Consider the following 16,809-nt stretch of genomic DNA (forward strand, 5'->3'; position numbering starts at 1 on the left):
GATGATCCTTGTGGGTCCCTTCCAACTCAGCATATTCTGTGTAAAGAAAACTCTACATTTTCATATTTGTTTATTTGTTAGATGTCACAATCTTTAAAGCAGAATAATTGCTTGTAGTCTTAAACAATAATACTAAAATGTGCAACACATTTTTGTGAGCCGGGGTGTGGGGAGGAAGGGACTAACTACTGCAGAGAAAACCCCACTTAGCAGACACCTGTCATGATAATCCCACATCAATAAGCAATGATGTAAAACATTTACAAGCAATATACAAGGAACAACCACTGTGGTTTCCAGTCAGGGTGATGATTATCACCAGAGTAAACCTGTGAGATTCAGACATAAAGTTAGGTCCCGTGTTTGTAAAGATGAACTCCTCTGAACTCTGCAGCCAGACATGAAAGTCCCACTGACATCAAGGGACACTTGCAAATCATCACAAAACTACTACCACTCTAGACCCCAAGCACAGGTACGCAGCCAAATGTATTTATTTTTGACAACACAGAGAGTGTGCCTTTTACTTCAGCTACTCATTTCTCCCTAATTATGCCAGAAGACAATTTATAACAATAGGTATTAGTCAATTATTCCTGAAGAAAAGTGGATGACTGCTTCGAATTACACAAACTCCAGAAATACTCATATGCTTTGCACTTTTATCGCAGGAAATTTATGCCAAGATTCAGCAGCCCCTATGAACATTAGCTTCACCACCTATTTCAAAACTAACAGTCGGAAGAGCTTTGTTCACCACCTTCCCTCAACAACCAGGGAAGAATGACTATCTTATCAGACTGAAGAAACTAGCTGCCTGTGATAATACCCAGTATGGTCTACCAATTAATCATCTATCGTCTATTAAATGTGTACTAGTGACCATCGTTTAGGTTTCCTGCAGAAATTAAAAGACATCATAATTCAAATTTGGATAAGCAGACAAAAAAAAAGCAGAGGCTGCCTGAGGAAAAGCCGTGCTGCATGTGTCAAGAGCAGACACCAGCAGAGAGAGCCCTCAGAGAGGTGAGAGGTGGCTCTGGGGAAAGGCGTGAGAGTGAGGGAACCCCAACTCCCCTTCCAACCAACTTTCCTCTGCATAGTTTATAAAAAGGAATGTCTTAGGGACGTAGCTCCTGCTTCGGTGCACAAGCACCCCTGGCAGCGCTGCACCCGCAGCTCGGGATGGCTCAGCCACACGGCCCTATCACAGCGTGCAGGGCTCCGACCGGGCGGACCCCGGGCCGTTCCCCCTCTCAGGTGAAGGACATCCCCACTGGCGAGCGAGCGGGGTCTGAGACCAAACGCTGTCCGTCCTCCCACCTCTTTCTCCTCAGCTCCCTTCCCCAGCGGCCGGCCGCCCTTCCCGCTTCGCCTTGCCTCGTCTCGCCTGCCCTCCCCGGGACCTTCCCTCCCGCCTGGCCCCTCCACTCCGGTCCAGTACGTACAAAACCACCACGGCAGCCCCACGAAGGGCTGCGGGGCCCAACACTCACCGCGCCACCGTCGCCGTCCTCCGCCCGCTGCTCCTGTCTCCTGCCAACAGTGGGCGAGCCCTGCAGCAGCTGCTCCAGGCAAGCGGTGCTGGGCAACGAAGAGCTCTTCTGGTGGGACAGGTGCGCCCCAGGCCGGCGCCCCTCCTTCCCGCTCGCCTGCCCCTCATCGCCGGCGACCGGCACTGGGTGGCGGCCGGGTGGCGGCCCCTTGCCCTGGGGAAGCAGGTGCTCCCGCAGGCGGCGCAGGGCGGAGCCGGACTCGCCGTCCGGCTCTAGCGGCTCAGCGGCCGAGCAGCAGAGATTGGGTTGGGAGGACGAAAAGACGCGGTCCAGCACTTGCCGCCGCCGCTTGAAGCCGCTCCACTTTGCGCCGGGCGGCAGGTCCCCCTTGCCGCTGGTCGGCGGCGGTGCGGGGGGCTCCGCAGTGCGGCGCTCGGTTCCTGCCCGCCCGCCGCCGCTCCGGCCCTTACCCCCCAGCTGCAGGTTCTTCCACAGCCGGGCCTGGAAGGATAGTGCCGACTCAGATTCGCTGGGCTTTCCCCCGGTGGTCACCTGGGGCTCCTTGCCTGGCTCCATCCTTCTTCTGCGACGGAGGCAGTGGCGGCAGCAGAGCACGCCGGAGCCCGGCGCCTACTCTCCGGTGCTGGGCGGGCCGGAGCGGAGCGCCCGCCGTCGGGAACGAGCGCAGGGTTCCACCGCGCCGCCCTCCACTCAGAGTGGCGCGACCGAGGGAGGCTGGAGCTGCAGCGCTGACGTTGAAGCTAAAAGAAGGACGAAACCCTCACCTTGGCCCAGCCGGGCGGAAAGTTTGCCTCCCTAGGCCCCCCACCCTGGCTGTACCCTCGGTGGCAGCGGGCAGCGCGAAGCGAGGTGCAAGGGGAGCGGCGGCTCGGCTATGTATACGTGCGGCAATGCACATGAGGACGTAGCAGGAGGGGGCTTATCCTGCCCACCTCCCCATCTATTTTCTGCATTGGAGACAGTTGCACCGTACGAGAGGCTTGGAGGGCAAACGGCTCCGGAGGTCTCCGCGGAGAGCGAGGGTAGGGGGTGTCTGCGCTGTGATATCTGCGGTCTCCTTTGGGGTCGGGGTACACCCAGACCCTGTGTGAAGGTGGGAACGTGAAGTGGGTCCCCGGCCGGGCAGACATCGTCCCCAAGCCGCGGCAACCTTGTGGAGGGAAGGTTCAGTCGGATTTGCTCGTGCAGGTACAGTAAACGCTGCAGGAAATAACCGGCCTCGTCACCGGCTCTGCGCTTCGGCAGCGGTGGGCGCAAAATGCAGAGCACGGCCAGGCAGAACCCGCCAGATATGGGCGTTTGCCACTCTCGTATTTTTTAAATTAAGAAAAAATGTTTTCTCATTACAGCATACTGGATGAGTAGCCCCGTCACTGCATTTTTTGATGCTTAACGCTATCTAAAATGTCTTTTTTTAATTAAAATAATACCAGCAGGATGATTTCAGAACAAGTCTTTACGTTCCATGAAACAAACATGCAAATGAAATCTTTTGGTGTAAGGTAAAGGTAAGCTATACCTTTATGTAGAGTACTTTCGGGTTTCATTTCAAAAGACACTTTTTCACACCATTGAGATTTTGGCCACCTGTATTCAACTTTCCCAAAAAAGTTTGCAGCCAGGCGTTTGACAGTACAACTTTTGCTGAACAGAACAGGAAGAATACAAATTAAAAGTACTGAGATAAAATGGGTGCTTTCAAATGACTGGGGGCTTGGAATTATATCTAAAGTATTTGAGAAAATAGCCAAAATAACCTCTGAACCACTGGAGGTTGTTTTTGATGAGTCCTGTCAGATAAATGACATTTCAGGACCAGACAAAGCCAAAGATAGTCATAGGAAAAAAAAAATTTAAGATAGAAAATGACAGATAGGTCAGCCTACTTTGATCCCTGTAAGTAAATCTAAATTATTAGCTTCTATCACCTAAAAGCAAAACCATCAGGTAGCAAAGCTGAAATGGATCAAGGTCTGGAGGAAGCTTATGTGTCAGAATTTTTGAAATGACATCTTTAAATTAAAGAAGAAATGTGCTAAAATGGAAGCTCTTTAAAAGGTCTGCTTTCTTGTAAATAATGGGTTTACTCAATGAGCAGGAATCAAGAGAATAAAATATGAATTTAGTTCTTCCCCAGTGAGTGAAAAAGACTACAGAAGTATTTCAATATATACCTGTGCCTTGTGTGTCACTTTTTATTTTCACATTACAGTCAAAACATAGAATAAGCAGCTTTTCAGGTAAACAGCGTTTTCTGTTAAAATTAATACTCTTTTCACAAAGCAAATAGGTATAGAGAACTACAATATTCTGTTCAAAAGAAATTGTTATTTGTCAAAATACTGAACTACTCTGATATCTTTAAATGACAGTTATTTTCACAAGTGATCAGATTTTCCTTTTCAAGAAAAAGAAAGACCAGAAATTTGTTGTTTGTGTAGACATATTCCCTACAGAAAGTAATCTCGCAAGTAGAACAGTACATGGATGCTCATTGTCTGGGAGAGGTGTACACAAGCCTCAATATGCCTTGTACTGTGTTTTTATGATGTGTGCATTGAGTAGTCCCAAATAACATGCTGGCAAGCTTCCTGATTCTTCTTCCACATAAACCAGCATAAGCTTTCCTTACATTAAAATTCTGTCATTACACTGTAATTTCCAAATTGGTCTAATTCACCTCCTTTTTATCCAACCAGCAAGTAGATTTGCTTATAAAAGGATCAAAGGAGTTTAGGCTGTTTAGTTGCAGAAATACTCATTGTCTTGGGGTTGAAGGACATCTGGGATGAGAAGGCGATATATATGGCTCTGCTGCAACAGGCAGAGTGAGATTATTCTAGAGTTAATTCAAATCAGTTCACCATAAACAGTTTTACAACAAAATGAGTCATTCTGCACACTGAATTCTCTCTGAGCTATGTTAGTTTAGTTGAAGCAGAACCTAGCAGAAAGATCACAGGAAGACTTCAAACAACATTCAAATAGAAATCTCAATGTTTAACAAAACCATGGGTTTAACACCTGTGCAGATGAGAATGATACTTCTAAACGTACAAATAAACCTTTATTAGCCTTAGAAATAAAAGAAGGCTATCTGAAAATACTTGTTTACACCATATTGCTTCAAAGTTTTGTAAGCTAAAACAAAACAGAACAAACAAACATAAAAGAATGATGTGGTATTTCAAACAGGAAACCAAGGAGAATATGTTTTTTATTTCCAACATGTAAAGTATACGTATCAAAAAGGAAGAACATTTTCTGGGTAAGGCAGCTATCAGTCTTGTCAGAACTGTATTTCATCTATCTATATATATCATTACTCTAATTAGTTTAATTTAAACTGATAAAACAAATGTACCACTCAATACTAAGCACCATGCATTTTTTTTTAAATATTTTCTAATGCTTTTTAAGACTCTGACCCAAAGCCCCAGATTTCTCTAATTATTTAGGTCAAATAAAAGTCTTTGGTTTGGTTTGGTTTTGCTTATTTCTTGAAAAATGTTACTTTGTTGCTTCTGATATTTAGGTCATTATTTATAGGTATTTATATTTCAAAAGACACTTAATTTTTTAGCTAACACCTCCTTTTGAAACACCCTCTCTTCTCCCATCATTCAGAATATAAAATACAGCGAGAATGGTAATATGGAAATACATACCAGACATATTTGAAGGCAGTATTGGAAGATGGCCTTAGGCTCAAAAGCTGAGCATGATTTTGTTTTTCTAGTCTAGAACCACATTTTTAACACTACTTGCACATCATTTTGCCTTGTTCTTTCTCTGTGTTTCTTCAGTCTGAATTACTATGGATTTGTGGGGTTTTTTTCATCAGACTTGTGTTTCAGATGGAAAAGTTCTTGTCTGTAACACGATTTTTAAGTACACCCTCAAATGTTGTTTTTTGCTTGATTTTATCTCCACACTAACAAATGAACATAGGCATCCCAGTAAACAAATTCAAGTCTTGTCATGTTAAACAGTATTTCAGGCAATGAGTTCTCCCCAGCCCATTGTAAGAAGTTTCATATTATACAGACAAACACATACTCTTTAACTCATGTCCTCCACAGTGAAAATATTTTTACCTGAAACTTTCTAATTGAGATTTAGTGGGAGTCAAGAAATAGACTGTTGTGGCCAGTACAGAATATTGTAGCCAAAATAGCGAAGAGCTTTGGAATATTACAAGTATTGAAAGTGTGCCTGAAGCTTCAGGCAACCTTAGCTGTAGACAGTACTACAAGTCCTGTTTTCACCCACAGTTGCACAGTAATGAGTACATTTCTTCTTGCATTTTATACCAGTAATTCTGTTCCTGCTTTTCTAATCTGACTAAACATAGCTTCTCACAAAACCAGTTGCAACTTAGCTCCACAAAATGTTTAATCGTCTTAATGTAGTTTTGAGTATTTTTATCCAGTTATGGGGGTTTTTGGCTGTAATGATAACAGTACAGATTCAGCGATTAACCTAGGATAGTTCAGGTTTCAAAATGTATTCCTGAAGTGAGAGAACCCTCCTTATGACAAAGTACTGGGAAGAGTCTAAGTTGAACTGTTATGAAAAATTGAGTCAATTTACTGGAGATTAATTTCCCTTCATTTCATGTACATCTTTGTCTCTAATATTTTAACTGCATTGCTAGTCTTCTGCTAATGTTCCTTAGCTATTTCTTTGATTGTTGTTGTTGATACCTGACGCAGTTTCTTTAATAACATGTACGAGAAGGTCTAATGCAGCTCCTGGGAATAAAGGAGAGAAAAAGCAGAGTCATACAGCCATGTGCAGCAATTCAAACCATGTAGTCAGACCATATTCCGGTCTACACACGATGGTGGAAAGTCCAGCAAGATATTCTCACAGCTGAGAAGAAGCAGGCAAACTGACGGGGGGAGAGCTGTAACCCTCCTTATGCAAGACCCAGAAGGACCATTCTGCATGCAAGTCACAGTGTGATACAAAATGGCCCTTTATTGAACACAGACGCAGGCTTACAAACAGAGAGCAGGGATCTTTCTAGAACTTAGGGAGGAGATTGGGAGGAGTACTCAAAAGAGCGGCCAATCATGGTAACAAGGGGCAGAACCTATCTAAACATGGACAAATAGGGAAAGGGTTTGTATAGAACCAATAGGAGAAAAGGTAACAGGGGTACAGAGAAGGGAATCATATATTCTCATAATAAAGCACATTATGCCAACAAGAGAACAATTGCACAACCAAGTAAAACACTGGAAACAGACACTCTTATGGTTATGATAATCATATCTTGTGCATGACAGCATAAATGCACTGCGAGATATTTTCTTCTCCCTCCGATCTCTCCTCATTAAGTCTCTTCCACCAGTCGTAAGAGTCTCTTAGGGCACCTCCAACAGCTGACCCTAGTAGAGGACCAAGTATCAAGATCTGGCACTCCTGATGTTAGCAGATGTTTTTCCCCTTCAGATAGGGAAAGGACAGGAGGTAACGGCTTTAAACTGAAAGATGGTAGATTTAAATTAGATACTAGGAAGAAAGCTTCACTGTGAGGGTGGTGAGGCACAGAACAGGTTGCCCAGAGAAGCTGTGAATGCCTCATCGCTGGAATTGTTCAAGTGTTCAAGGAACAAAATGATCCTTCAGGTCCTTTCCAACCCAAACCATTCTATGAATCTGTGATTCAGATCTGCAACACTGAATATACAGCTCTTTTATTTTTGAGTTCTGGTTTAAATTGCAGCAATGTTACTATTAAATTTTAATATTAATTTAGAAATAAGGCTTCATTTTTATTCTAAACTTGTCTGGCATGTTCAGTATTTCCCTAGTTAATACATATAAATATTGACAAATCTGTATTTGATACATTTCAAACTACTCTTGGCCTATTTTATATTGTATCTGTGTTCGTTTTATAATATGAAAAATATATGTAAAGAAAATTATATCCTTAAATGGTTTGTAGGGTATTCTGTAGTATTAATTTTGGCCTATTCTATGATGCTCTATCTTGCTAGCATGACAAGTATTTTTGCAAAATAAAATATGTCCATCAATTGTTCTTTTTGATTCTATGATTCTTCTCAGCTTCAGCCTTAGATTTTTATTCCTATATGGTAAAACCCATCAGTTCTTATGATTCTCTACTAATAGTCATGTTGGCCTTTAAAATTATTTTTAATGATTGACTCAAGTAGTTTTATATCATTTCAAAATCCCAAGTTCATAAACTATTAGATCAATGGCAAAACCTTAAAATGCTTCCACTGCTCCTCAACCTTTTCTTTAGGACAGGTTTTGGTGTTTCCTTCAGTATCTATCAGGGTTAGTGGGACAGCTGTAGCTCTTTCCTCTTTCAGTCCTTCTGAAATCTCTTCTGTATGGGTCTTGCTTTTAGGTCTTTGCCTAGCTTTCAGAGAAATGTCATGATTCACTGTGGAACCTATGTCTTCGTAACTCCTGTGTCTCTCCAGATATTAAGTTCAGGCTTCTTTATTTCCTTCCTTTGCATGCACAGTAGCCACTGAGTTGGAAGTCTTCTTAGAATCAGAATGTCATTTATTTTAGCTTTAGAAACAAAAGGAAATATTATTAAAAAATTATAAACTGTAGATACTTTCCATATTCATCTTCTGTTGCCATCTCAGCCTCAAATTCTGCTTGGCTCCTTAGCTATCTTAATTCTTTTTACAGTTAAAAAGGGTAACAGTTTTAGTTTTTGTCAGTATTCTGTATTTTTACCCTTTGACAAAAAAGCATGTCTGTGTGTTCATCTACATGTCAAGTATCTTGGATGTTCAGAGTAAATCTTCTTGGCAGTATCCCTAACAACTTTCACATCTCTATTGAAGCATCATCAGTGGTTCCCCGTTTTTCAATTCCTGCTAGTTCTTTCAGGTGTCTCCTGTTGACCCTGTATAAATTATATGAGGAACTGACTGCGTACATCATAAATGAGAGTTCCAAATACTGCAATACCCAGAACATTTACTGATCTTTATGGTCAATACACTTAATCTATTTCAACTACCATTGAACAAATTCAGAGAAACTAATTTTTTTCTTGTCTCTTAAACTTATTCATAGGTCATATTCATAGGTCATCTCTGCTTAAAATCACTTCCCCTCCCAACAGCCTTCTTCCTTTGTAAGCTCTCAATATCCCAAGGAGATATAAGGATTTTTATAGGGTTTTTTTGACTTAACAATGCTCACATTTAGAATTGCCTCCTGATTCTGCTAGTGGCACTGGGGTCCTGCAACACAGTGAGCAATTTCAATTTCAGTTGAAATGAGAGACTGTGGAGGACTCTTGTGGTCTCCTTCATTTCCTGCTGCATCCCAGCACTGGCATTAGGAGTAGTGGAAAAGGAAAAAGTTGATTGGAGAATCATTTGGAACTTGCATATAAATATGTATATAATCTGAATGACAGATACTGTGAGAGTTTAAGAAGGACAGAAGCGGCTGATGAGACAGGAACTGTCTCTCTTTGTCCTGGGGCTGTGGCTCAGGGGAGTTCGCCACCTGCCCGTTGTAGCTGTGGAATCTGCTTTGCTGCCACTGCCCACCTGCTCCCAGTTGCCACAGGTACCTGCTTTGCTGCCACCACCTGCCTGCTGCCAACCTCCATGGGGACCTGCTTCACTGCTGCTGCCACTGCTGCCACTGCCGCCAGCATCTCTGCCCAGAGTCACCATTCCTGCATGGCTGCCACCACCGTTGGTGCCACTCGTGCAGCTGCAACTCTGCCCCACCTACATCGTGATCATGTGATCACGTTGGGACTGTGTTGCATTTTGGGTGTCAATTTTTTTCTGTTATTGTTTGGTTGTTGTTTTGTTCTGGTTTGTTCTTTGTTTTTCGTAAAATTGTTATTAATTTTCATATTCCAGTGGAATGCCTCATAGTTTAAAAAAACTTCGTAATTTAGGGGGACGAGTTTCTATTCCATTGTAGGTCCCACCTCCTGGGACACATTGTCAATAAACCAAGATACCCACCCACTAAGACTAGGCATGACTCTTGCGATTTTCCCACTAAGCAAAAATTTTCAGGAAACTGATCAGTGTAATGTAAATGGCTTACAAGTGACTGAGATCACACCTTTATGAAATCTATGTGGTCCAAAATGCAAAATGGGCACTTCATTTTGCATGTTCAGTCCTGGGTATGTACATTCTAGTGTGACTTGTTTCATAACTGCAATCAAAAACTTTCCATCATGTTAACCTAGAACTTTGTCATATACAATCAAGAAGAATAGGTATATCTGCTAATATTCAGCACCTGTTCTCCTTGATGTGTTATTGGAACTACAGCTTACCCTTCTTTGTACTCATTACTGATCAGAAAAGGCTCATTGTCAGACAGGGCTAACTTCTTGTCTCGTACAAGAAGGCATCAATAAAAGACAAAACAAAAGTAGATGTGTTAAGGCAACAGGTGTAATTACTGGTTTGTCTCATATGAAATTAAGAGAGCAGTATTTTTACATCTGTGAATACATCTGAAACAGACTCTGTCTGAAAATGAAGCTGAAAAGCGCTTTAGCTTCTGGCTGAACAATTTTATGCACCAGAGAACACTCTGAAGCCCCAAAAAGCAGTGCTTGAGCATTGTTGAAAGTTTCTGGCCCGTTCATATCTGTTGAATTGAGAAGCATCATGGACCTGGGTTGATGCATTGTGGGTGAATCACTGGGGCACATCACACTGGCAATTACTCTGGAAAGCGATTTGATGCTTTTATAAGGTGATGGACATTTTCCTGATTGATCTTAAGTATTTGAACAGCACACACAGACATAAAACTGTTTCCTGCTTAAAATCTTCAGCATTTCAAAATTTTTTATGTCTTTCTGAGTCAATGTAGTATCTCTGTACATCTGTTTGTATCACTCTCTGTTTAGCTCTGTTTATCCCCGTGTGTCTCTGTATAGCTGATGCTATACAAATGAAAAAAATTTGCTATGCAAATGAAAAAAAAACCACAATAAATCTGTTTTTTCCCTATATTTTGTTATAATCTGTTTACAAGAAAAGTGGACTTCTCATATTGCTGAAGTAGCTGCTGCATGAAACGCAGCCAGGCAGTACTGAAAATGGGCAGTTTTCAGGTGTATAGTGTCTTCACTAGGGGTTGCAAGAAGATGCCAGAGCATTTCACTTATTCATGTGGTCCTGGGGAGACAACACTGAAGATGTGGGGGTAGTCCAAGAAGAGGAGAGGAGTTGTCCCTCTAATCTGGCAACAGCCTCATTATTCAATTCGGGTAAACTAATTTTCTGCAGAACTTTATGTTCTTTTTACTTGCAAACCTGTTAAAAGCAAATTTACTAGTTATACAGTAGCAGAGTAAGTATTCTCAATCCTTGTCTGCTACTTTGCAGAACAGCATTTTTACTTTGATCAGATAATTTAAGAAATCCCCATTGTCTGAAAAGTTATGATCAGAGAACTTAACCTGGAAAAGCAGACATTTAGACAAAGTAGACTAGCTGAAAAAAAGGTAGTTTAAAATATATCAAACAAGGAGAAAAAAAGAATATCTGTGTAAGGTGATTTGCTTGGCATAGTGATCTGAACTGATGTAATCTGTAATGGGAATATTTTTGAGCAGAAAAAAATCGTTTATTTTGAAACAAAGAACAATACAGATACATTTTTTCCACTAAATGTGTGGAATTATACCCACATATGTGTATATTTATAAGTACACAGAGGAAACCCAGAGATCAAGAGGGTTCGCCTCTGTTTCCCCACTTTGTGCTCTGTTTTCTGATGGACAGGAACTGGGTTAGTAGAGAAGTAAGGAGCAGAACAGCAGAGCTGTGCTGCATGAGGTATCAGTCCCACACCTTTAACTGGGAAGGACCAACCTAATTGTCTAGACTACTTATGTCAGGACTTTGTAATTATACAAAAAGCCAATGCCTAGCTGGCATTTAGGAAACAGGCATCTTCTAAGACAAACCTGGTTTGGTTGTGCTACATAAAAGAGACTTCTTAGCACCCAGAATTTGGAAGAAACCTAGAAATTACTGTTTGACTTGAAAGGTTTTCCATACCTTACGGTTTGCACAGGAAAAATTTGGTCTCTCAAGGTTAATAGATTACTGCTTTCACAGCTTTTATGCATCTAGTAGTTGCAGAATGATAAACTCTCTCAATGAGATTGTTCCTTCTGCCTGTCCCCGTGGAGCAGCATAGTGAGCATTTTGTTCCTTTGGACCATTGTGTGTAGATGTGGGATATAATAGGGATTCAAGGCTACATATTTGTGCCAAGCTACAGCTCTTTCTTACAGCATGATAAGCTCTTCCAACAGCATCTCGAGCTGCCTTTATCCTCTGATACCCAAATTCCTCTTGTGAGGAGTAACCACATTGCAAGTGCTCTCATAGCCCACATGCCCTTTCCATCATTTCACTGCCACTAATCCTTCCAAGCGTCTCTCTGTGTTTTTCTTTTAATTCTTTTCTGCATGTTATTTAATCTTTCTAATTCACTCTTCTTTTGACTTGTCTGCTTTTTCAGAGTTCTCTTTGCCTTTTCATTTCTAGCAAAATCAGAAATTTTGTCAAATTGAGTCCTACAGTCTGTCATACCACATTTTAACTCTGAATGCCAGATGTAAGAAGTTTAAAGTGTCAGAACACTTTAGGGAATATTATGATGAAAAGTAGAAGGGTAAAATCCATCTAAGCAACACTTGCACATTTTCCTGTTTGCTTATACTAGGTAGATAAAGACATCTTTTTCAAAAAATATTTCATTTGTTTCTTACTTGTGACAGATGTGCTTTTTCTCCTGTTGATATTGTCTCTGTCCTTGAAAGTATCCATGAGAACCACGAGAAACTCAGTCATTGGCAGGAAATTAGGAATTAAGTTTAATGATTTCGCTTTCATAATGAGTTCTTTTTATGTGTTTTTCTCAAAGAACCCATGACAACAGCTGGTCAAAGGGATAATTACACATAGAAAAAAATTAATATTTGTCTAATGAAATTAATGTGAACATTTTCAGCTAGATCAAAAAGGTTAATGAATGATTGAATGTTGTTAGAAATCATTTGATGCATAATGCGTTCCAGAAATGGCGACTACAGTCCATAAAACAAATTGATTGAAAAAATATTAATTTCTATTTAAAATAGATGTACAAATACCTACAAGACAGGTTCACTGGCAACTACTTCAATGTTCGCATTTTTGTAGACTTTGCAGTCTTGGAGGGTACAGTACTGTTTAGGTATTTAAACAGTGTGCACTGTTTAGATGATGATGTACAGAGCTATGCCATGATATGAGTGCCTGATTCTTTGACCTTAAGGCATTTAACTATACACTGACACATACAGAAAACTCATCCAGATGACTTTTAGAAAAACCTGGAAATTAATTTGTACCAGACCGCCTTAGCTGCAAAGCTCTCCGACAAGCTGCAGCTCCTGGGATTTATAAACCCTTACTGCACATCCAGAATCCTGAAAACCCTGAATGTTTGTGGGAGTCCCATTTCAAAAGCAGCTGCAGATGATACTTGCCTGAGAGGTGCTGGTGTCCCCAGCCTCCCTGCTGAGGTGCTGCTGGAAGCCAAGGTCACCTGCAGCCCCAGGAGTGCCAGCAAGGGCACCCCAGTGGAATCTCACCTACATTTCTACACACCTTTGTCAAACCAATTTATTCATGTTTCCAAAGGTCTCGTGCAGGCTTGCACTATAGTACCCTTCTGAGACACAGCTGTACAGGACAGTTCCTGTATTAACTTTCAGGAAAGAGCAACTACACTTCTGAATTCAGTGTTTGTGAAGAAAACCTTGTATGTATGGCAAAAAAAAAATCTATTGATCAGTCATGTCATCTTCAGTAAGACAAAAAATAACTACAGGACACAGCAGCAGTCCTTTTTGTTGCTTTTTCTTTCCTTATGCTGCACTATGGGTTGGATGTATATTTTTTAACACCATACTTTTAAGGGCTTTAAGGATGTAGCATCTTTCGTCTCTGATGTTTTGGGTTAGTGGTAACACTACCCCAGGTTTAATAACAGTGACCTAAAACATCTGATATGGAATATACTATAGACTAGCATCTTTCCTCTCTGAAAAAATCCCTTAGCAGGTTGTTCAGCCAGTCTGAAAACTGTTTAGGAAAAAACACAGTAAAAATAAAGATAATATTTCTTTATCCCTAATCATGAGGGCTGGGATGCTGAAGTACACTTACTCTGTCATGATTCTCACCTGCTAGTCTCCAGATCCTGTTTCCAAGACAGACATGTTTCTAAACACAAAGAACAAAACAACATCTTGTAAAATTCAAACTCCCTGTGACATGCATAACTTTTAGTTTTAAATTAAGAAAGACTCATCAATTAGTTTACCAAAAAAAGAAGCCGAAATGGATATAAGGTCCATATTCTTCACTTTTAATCTAAGTTTTACAGTGGGTCCTTCTAGCTTGTTCTTTCTAATGTCTTGTTATTGGTATGGATTTCCAGTGGAAAATGATGGTGTGGAATAGAGCTTATAAAAAAATATTTCTCTTTCACTTTGAGCACTGTAATAGTCTGGTGTACAGATCCATTTCTTATTTGGTTTCATTAGTGTACAGAAAGCTGGCTTGTTTTTTATTCTGCTATGGTATGAGTTCTTAGATCTGCAGGAGACTTTCCAGGGCCATGCATATCTTAATTAATGTAACACTTTCTCCATAGACATTTTGAGAGGCTTATTTAATGCAGTGTTTTACAGTCAGGGAGAAAAGAATGACAAAATACAGCCAACTGTTATTTTACCCAAAATTTGATGTCTGTCTACTAGGAAAAGGGATACATTTTGTAAGAAATAGAATGAGTACATGGTTACCATAAGAGGAGACTATTCTGTCATCATCATGGCTGGGCTTCGCGAACGAATATTTGGGAAGGCTCTATCCACATTTGTTACAAGCACGCTGGTGGCTAATAAGGCCATACGAGATAGACATGTCCGATTGCAAAAGGCACAGCAGAAAGACTCCTTAGGTGGTATATTCTGCAAGACACGATTCTTTCTGCGTTGTCTTTTCTCCTCGAGAGTGATCCTGCGTGCTTTCTCAAAGGAAGCAGCAGCGTTATAGATGGTGTGTCTCCAGGCCTCCCGATTGGAGGCCAGAGTAGACCAGTTATGTTGATCAATGTGGCCAAGGCTGAGATGTTGTTTCAGGGAGTCCTTATATATTTTCTTCAGGGCTCCTCTCACGCAGCAGCCAGTGGCAAGTTCGCCATAAAGCAAGATCTTAGGGAGGCGGTGGTCCTTCATCCTGGAGACGTGCCCTGCCCAATGCAGCTGTGTTCTCAGCAACATGGTCTCAATACTTGTGACTGATGCTTGTTCTAGAATAGACATATTAGTCACATAATCTGATCAGTGGATGTTTAGGATTGTTTGGAAGCAGCATTGATGGAAGGGTTCTAAGAGTCACAGGTAGTGGCGGTAAATGACCCATGATTCAGAACCATATAAGAGAGTAGACAGCACTGTGGCTTTGTAAACACTGATCTTTGTACTTTTCTTCAAGTGTTTATGCCATACTCTTTTATGGAGTTTTCCAAAAGCACTATATGCCTTTGCTAACCTGTTGTCTATCAATCTTACCATCCGAGGAGATGATGCTACCTAGGTAATTAAACTGCTGGACTGATTTGAGCTCTGATTCGCCAATGGTGATCTGGGGATGATGGAAGACTGCCTGAGGTGCAGGTTGATAGAGAACGTCTGTCTTCTTTAAGCTGACATCCAGCCCAAAGAGCTCAGCAGCCTCTGCAAAGCAGGATGTTAAACGCTGCAGAGCTGCTTCTGTATGGGCAACAAGGGCGGCGTCACCAGCATAAAGCAGCTCTTGGACAAGGTGGTTTAAGGTCTTAGTGTGGGCCTTCAGTCGCCTTAGGTTGAAAAGGCTTCCATTGGTACGGTATCGAATGTAGATACCGTCCTGATCATTGAGGTCTGCCGTGGCCCTTTGGAGCATCATGCTGAAAAAGACTGTGAATAGGGCTGGTGAGAGAATGCAGCCTTGTTTCACACCATTGGTAATTCGAAAGGGCTCAGAAAGTGCATTGCCATGTCTGACTTGGCCGTGCTGATCCTCATGGTGTGAGATGATCATTTTAAGGAACTTGGGGGGACAACCTAAACATTCCAAAATCTGCCACAGACCTTTTCTGCTCACAGTATCGAAAGCCTTGGTGAGATCAACAAAGGTTACCTAGAGACCTTTGTTCTGTTTCCTACACTTCTCTTGCAGTTGTCTGAGAACAAACACCATGTCTGTGGTACTCCTGTTGGCTCTCAAACCTCATTGGCTTTCAGGTAGAAGTTCTTCTGCTATAGTGGGTATTACTGTTCAAAAGTATTCTTGCCAGGATTTTGCCAGCAATGGAGAGCAGAGTTATACCATGGTAATTTGAACAGTCTGATTTTATCTCCTTTCTTCTTATACAAGGTGATGATGACTGCATCATGAAGGTCTGATGGTAGTTCGCCTAGTTCCCAACAGCACACCACAGACTTGTGAAATTTAGCATGGAGTGCTTGGCCCCCATGTTTCCAGATTTCAGGTGGAATTCCATCAACCCCAGCTGCCTTGCCGATTTTCACCTGCTGTATGGCTTTAAGAGTTTCTCCCAAAGTGGGGGCAGTATCCAATTCACTCTTCAGCGGTTGTTGTGTGATGGACTGAATTGCTGAGTCTTGAACTACACGGTTGGTACTGAAAAGAGTCTGAAAGTGTTCAGACCATCGATTCAGAATGGAGGTTTTATCTGTTAGAAGTGTTTGACCATCTGCACTGAGTAGAGGGCTTTGGACCTGGTATGTAGGCCCATATGCTGTTTTCAAGGCCTCATAGAATCCTCTCTGATCACCCGTATCTGCACATAATTGAGTTTTTTCATCTAGATTGATCCTCCACTTGTTCTGGATGTTACGGAGTTTTTGTTGGAGCTTGCTACATGCAAGATGAAAGGCTGCTTTTCTTACGTGAAAGGAAGGTGTGCTTGATGAGCAGTTCTCTTCTTCCTCAGCAATTCCGGGATCTCTTGATTGTTTTCATCAAACCAGTCCTTGTTCTTCTTGAAGGAGAACCCTAAGGATTCTTCAGAGCTGGATGCTGTTTTTAATATAGTACCAAAGTGCTTCAGGAGAGGGATCTATAGAATACATAGAATGATTTTCGAGCCTAGTCTATATATTAGTAAATTCATTGCTACAGAAGTAATTTTTCAACAGGACCCCACATCCACATTTTTC

The 16,809-nt window shown here is 41.6% G+C and overlaps 1 protein-coding gene across 12 annotated transcripts in view; it reads right to left on the minus strand.

The window, feature by feature from the left end:
* The window catches only part of MCTP1 (multiple C2 and transmembrane domain containing 1), a 183,504-nt gene extending 180,797 nt beyond the window's left edge, over positions 1-2,707 (minus strand). For 5 of the 12 annotated variants that reach the window (XR_004354543.1, XM_032675860.1, XM_032675859.1 and 2 more), the window contains exon 1: positions 1,497-2,706. Coding sequence is in view for 11 of the 12 variants with exons in the window: in XM_032675860.1 (XP_032531751.1) it covers positions 1,497-2,072 (576 nt within the window). In the remaining variant the exon portion in view is untranslated. Of the gene's footprint in view, positions 1-1,496 lie in introns of all 12 variants that reach the window. The other 7 variants (XM_032675855.1, XM_032675854.1, XM_032675856.1 and 4 more) reach the window with 6 other exon arrangements.
* Positions 2,708-16,809: the final 14,102 nt, after the last annotated feature.

Source organism: Chiroxiphia lanceolata, chromosome Z (assembly GCF_009829145.1).
Source record: "Chiroxiphia lanceolata isolate bChiLan1 chromosome Z, bChiLan1.pri, whole genome shotgun sequence".
Taxonomy (NCBI): domain Eukaryota; kingdom Metazoa; phylum Chordata; class Aves; order Passeriformes; family Pipridae; genus Chiroxiphia; species Chiroxiphia lanceolata.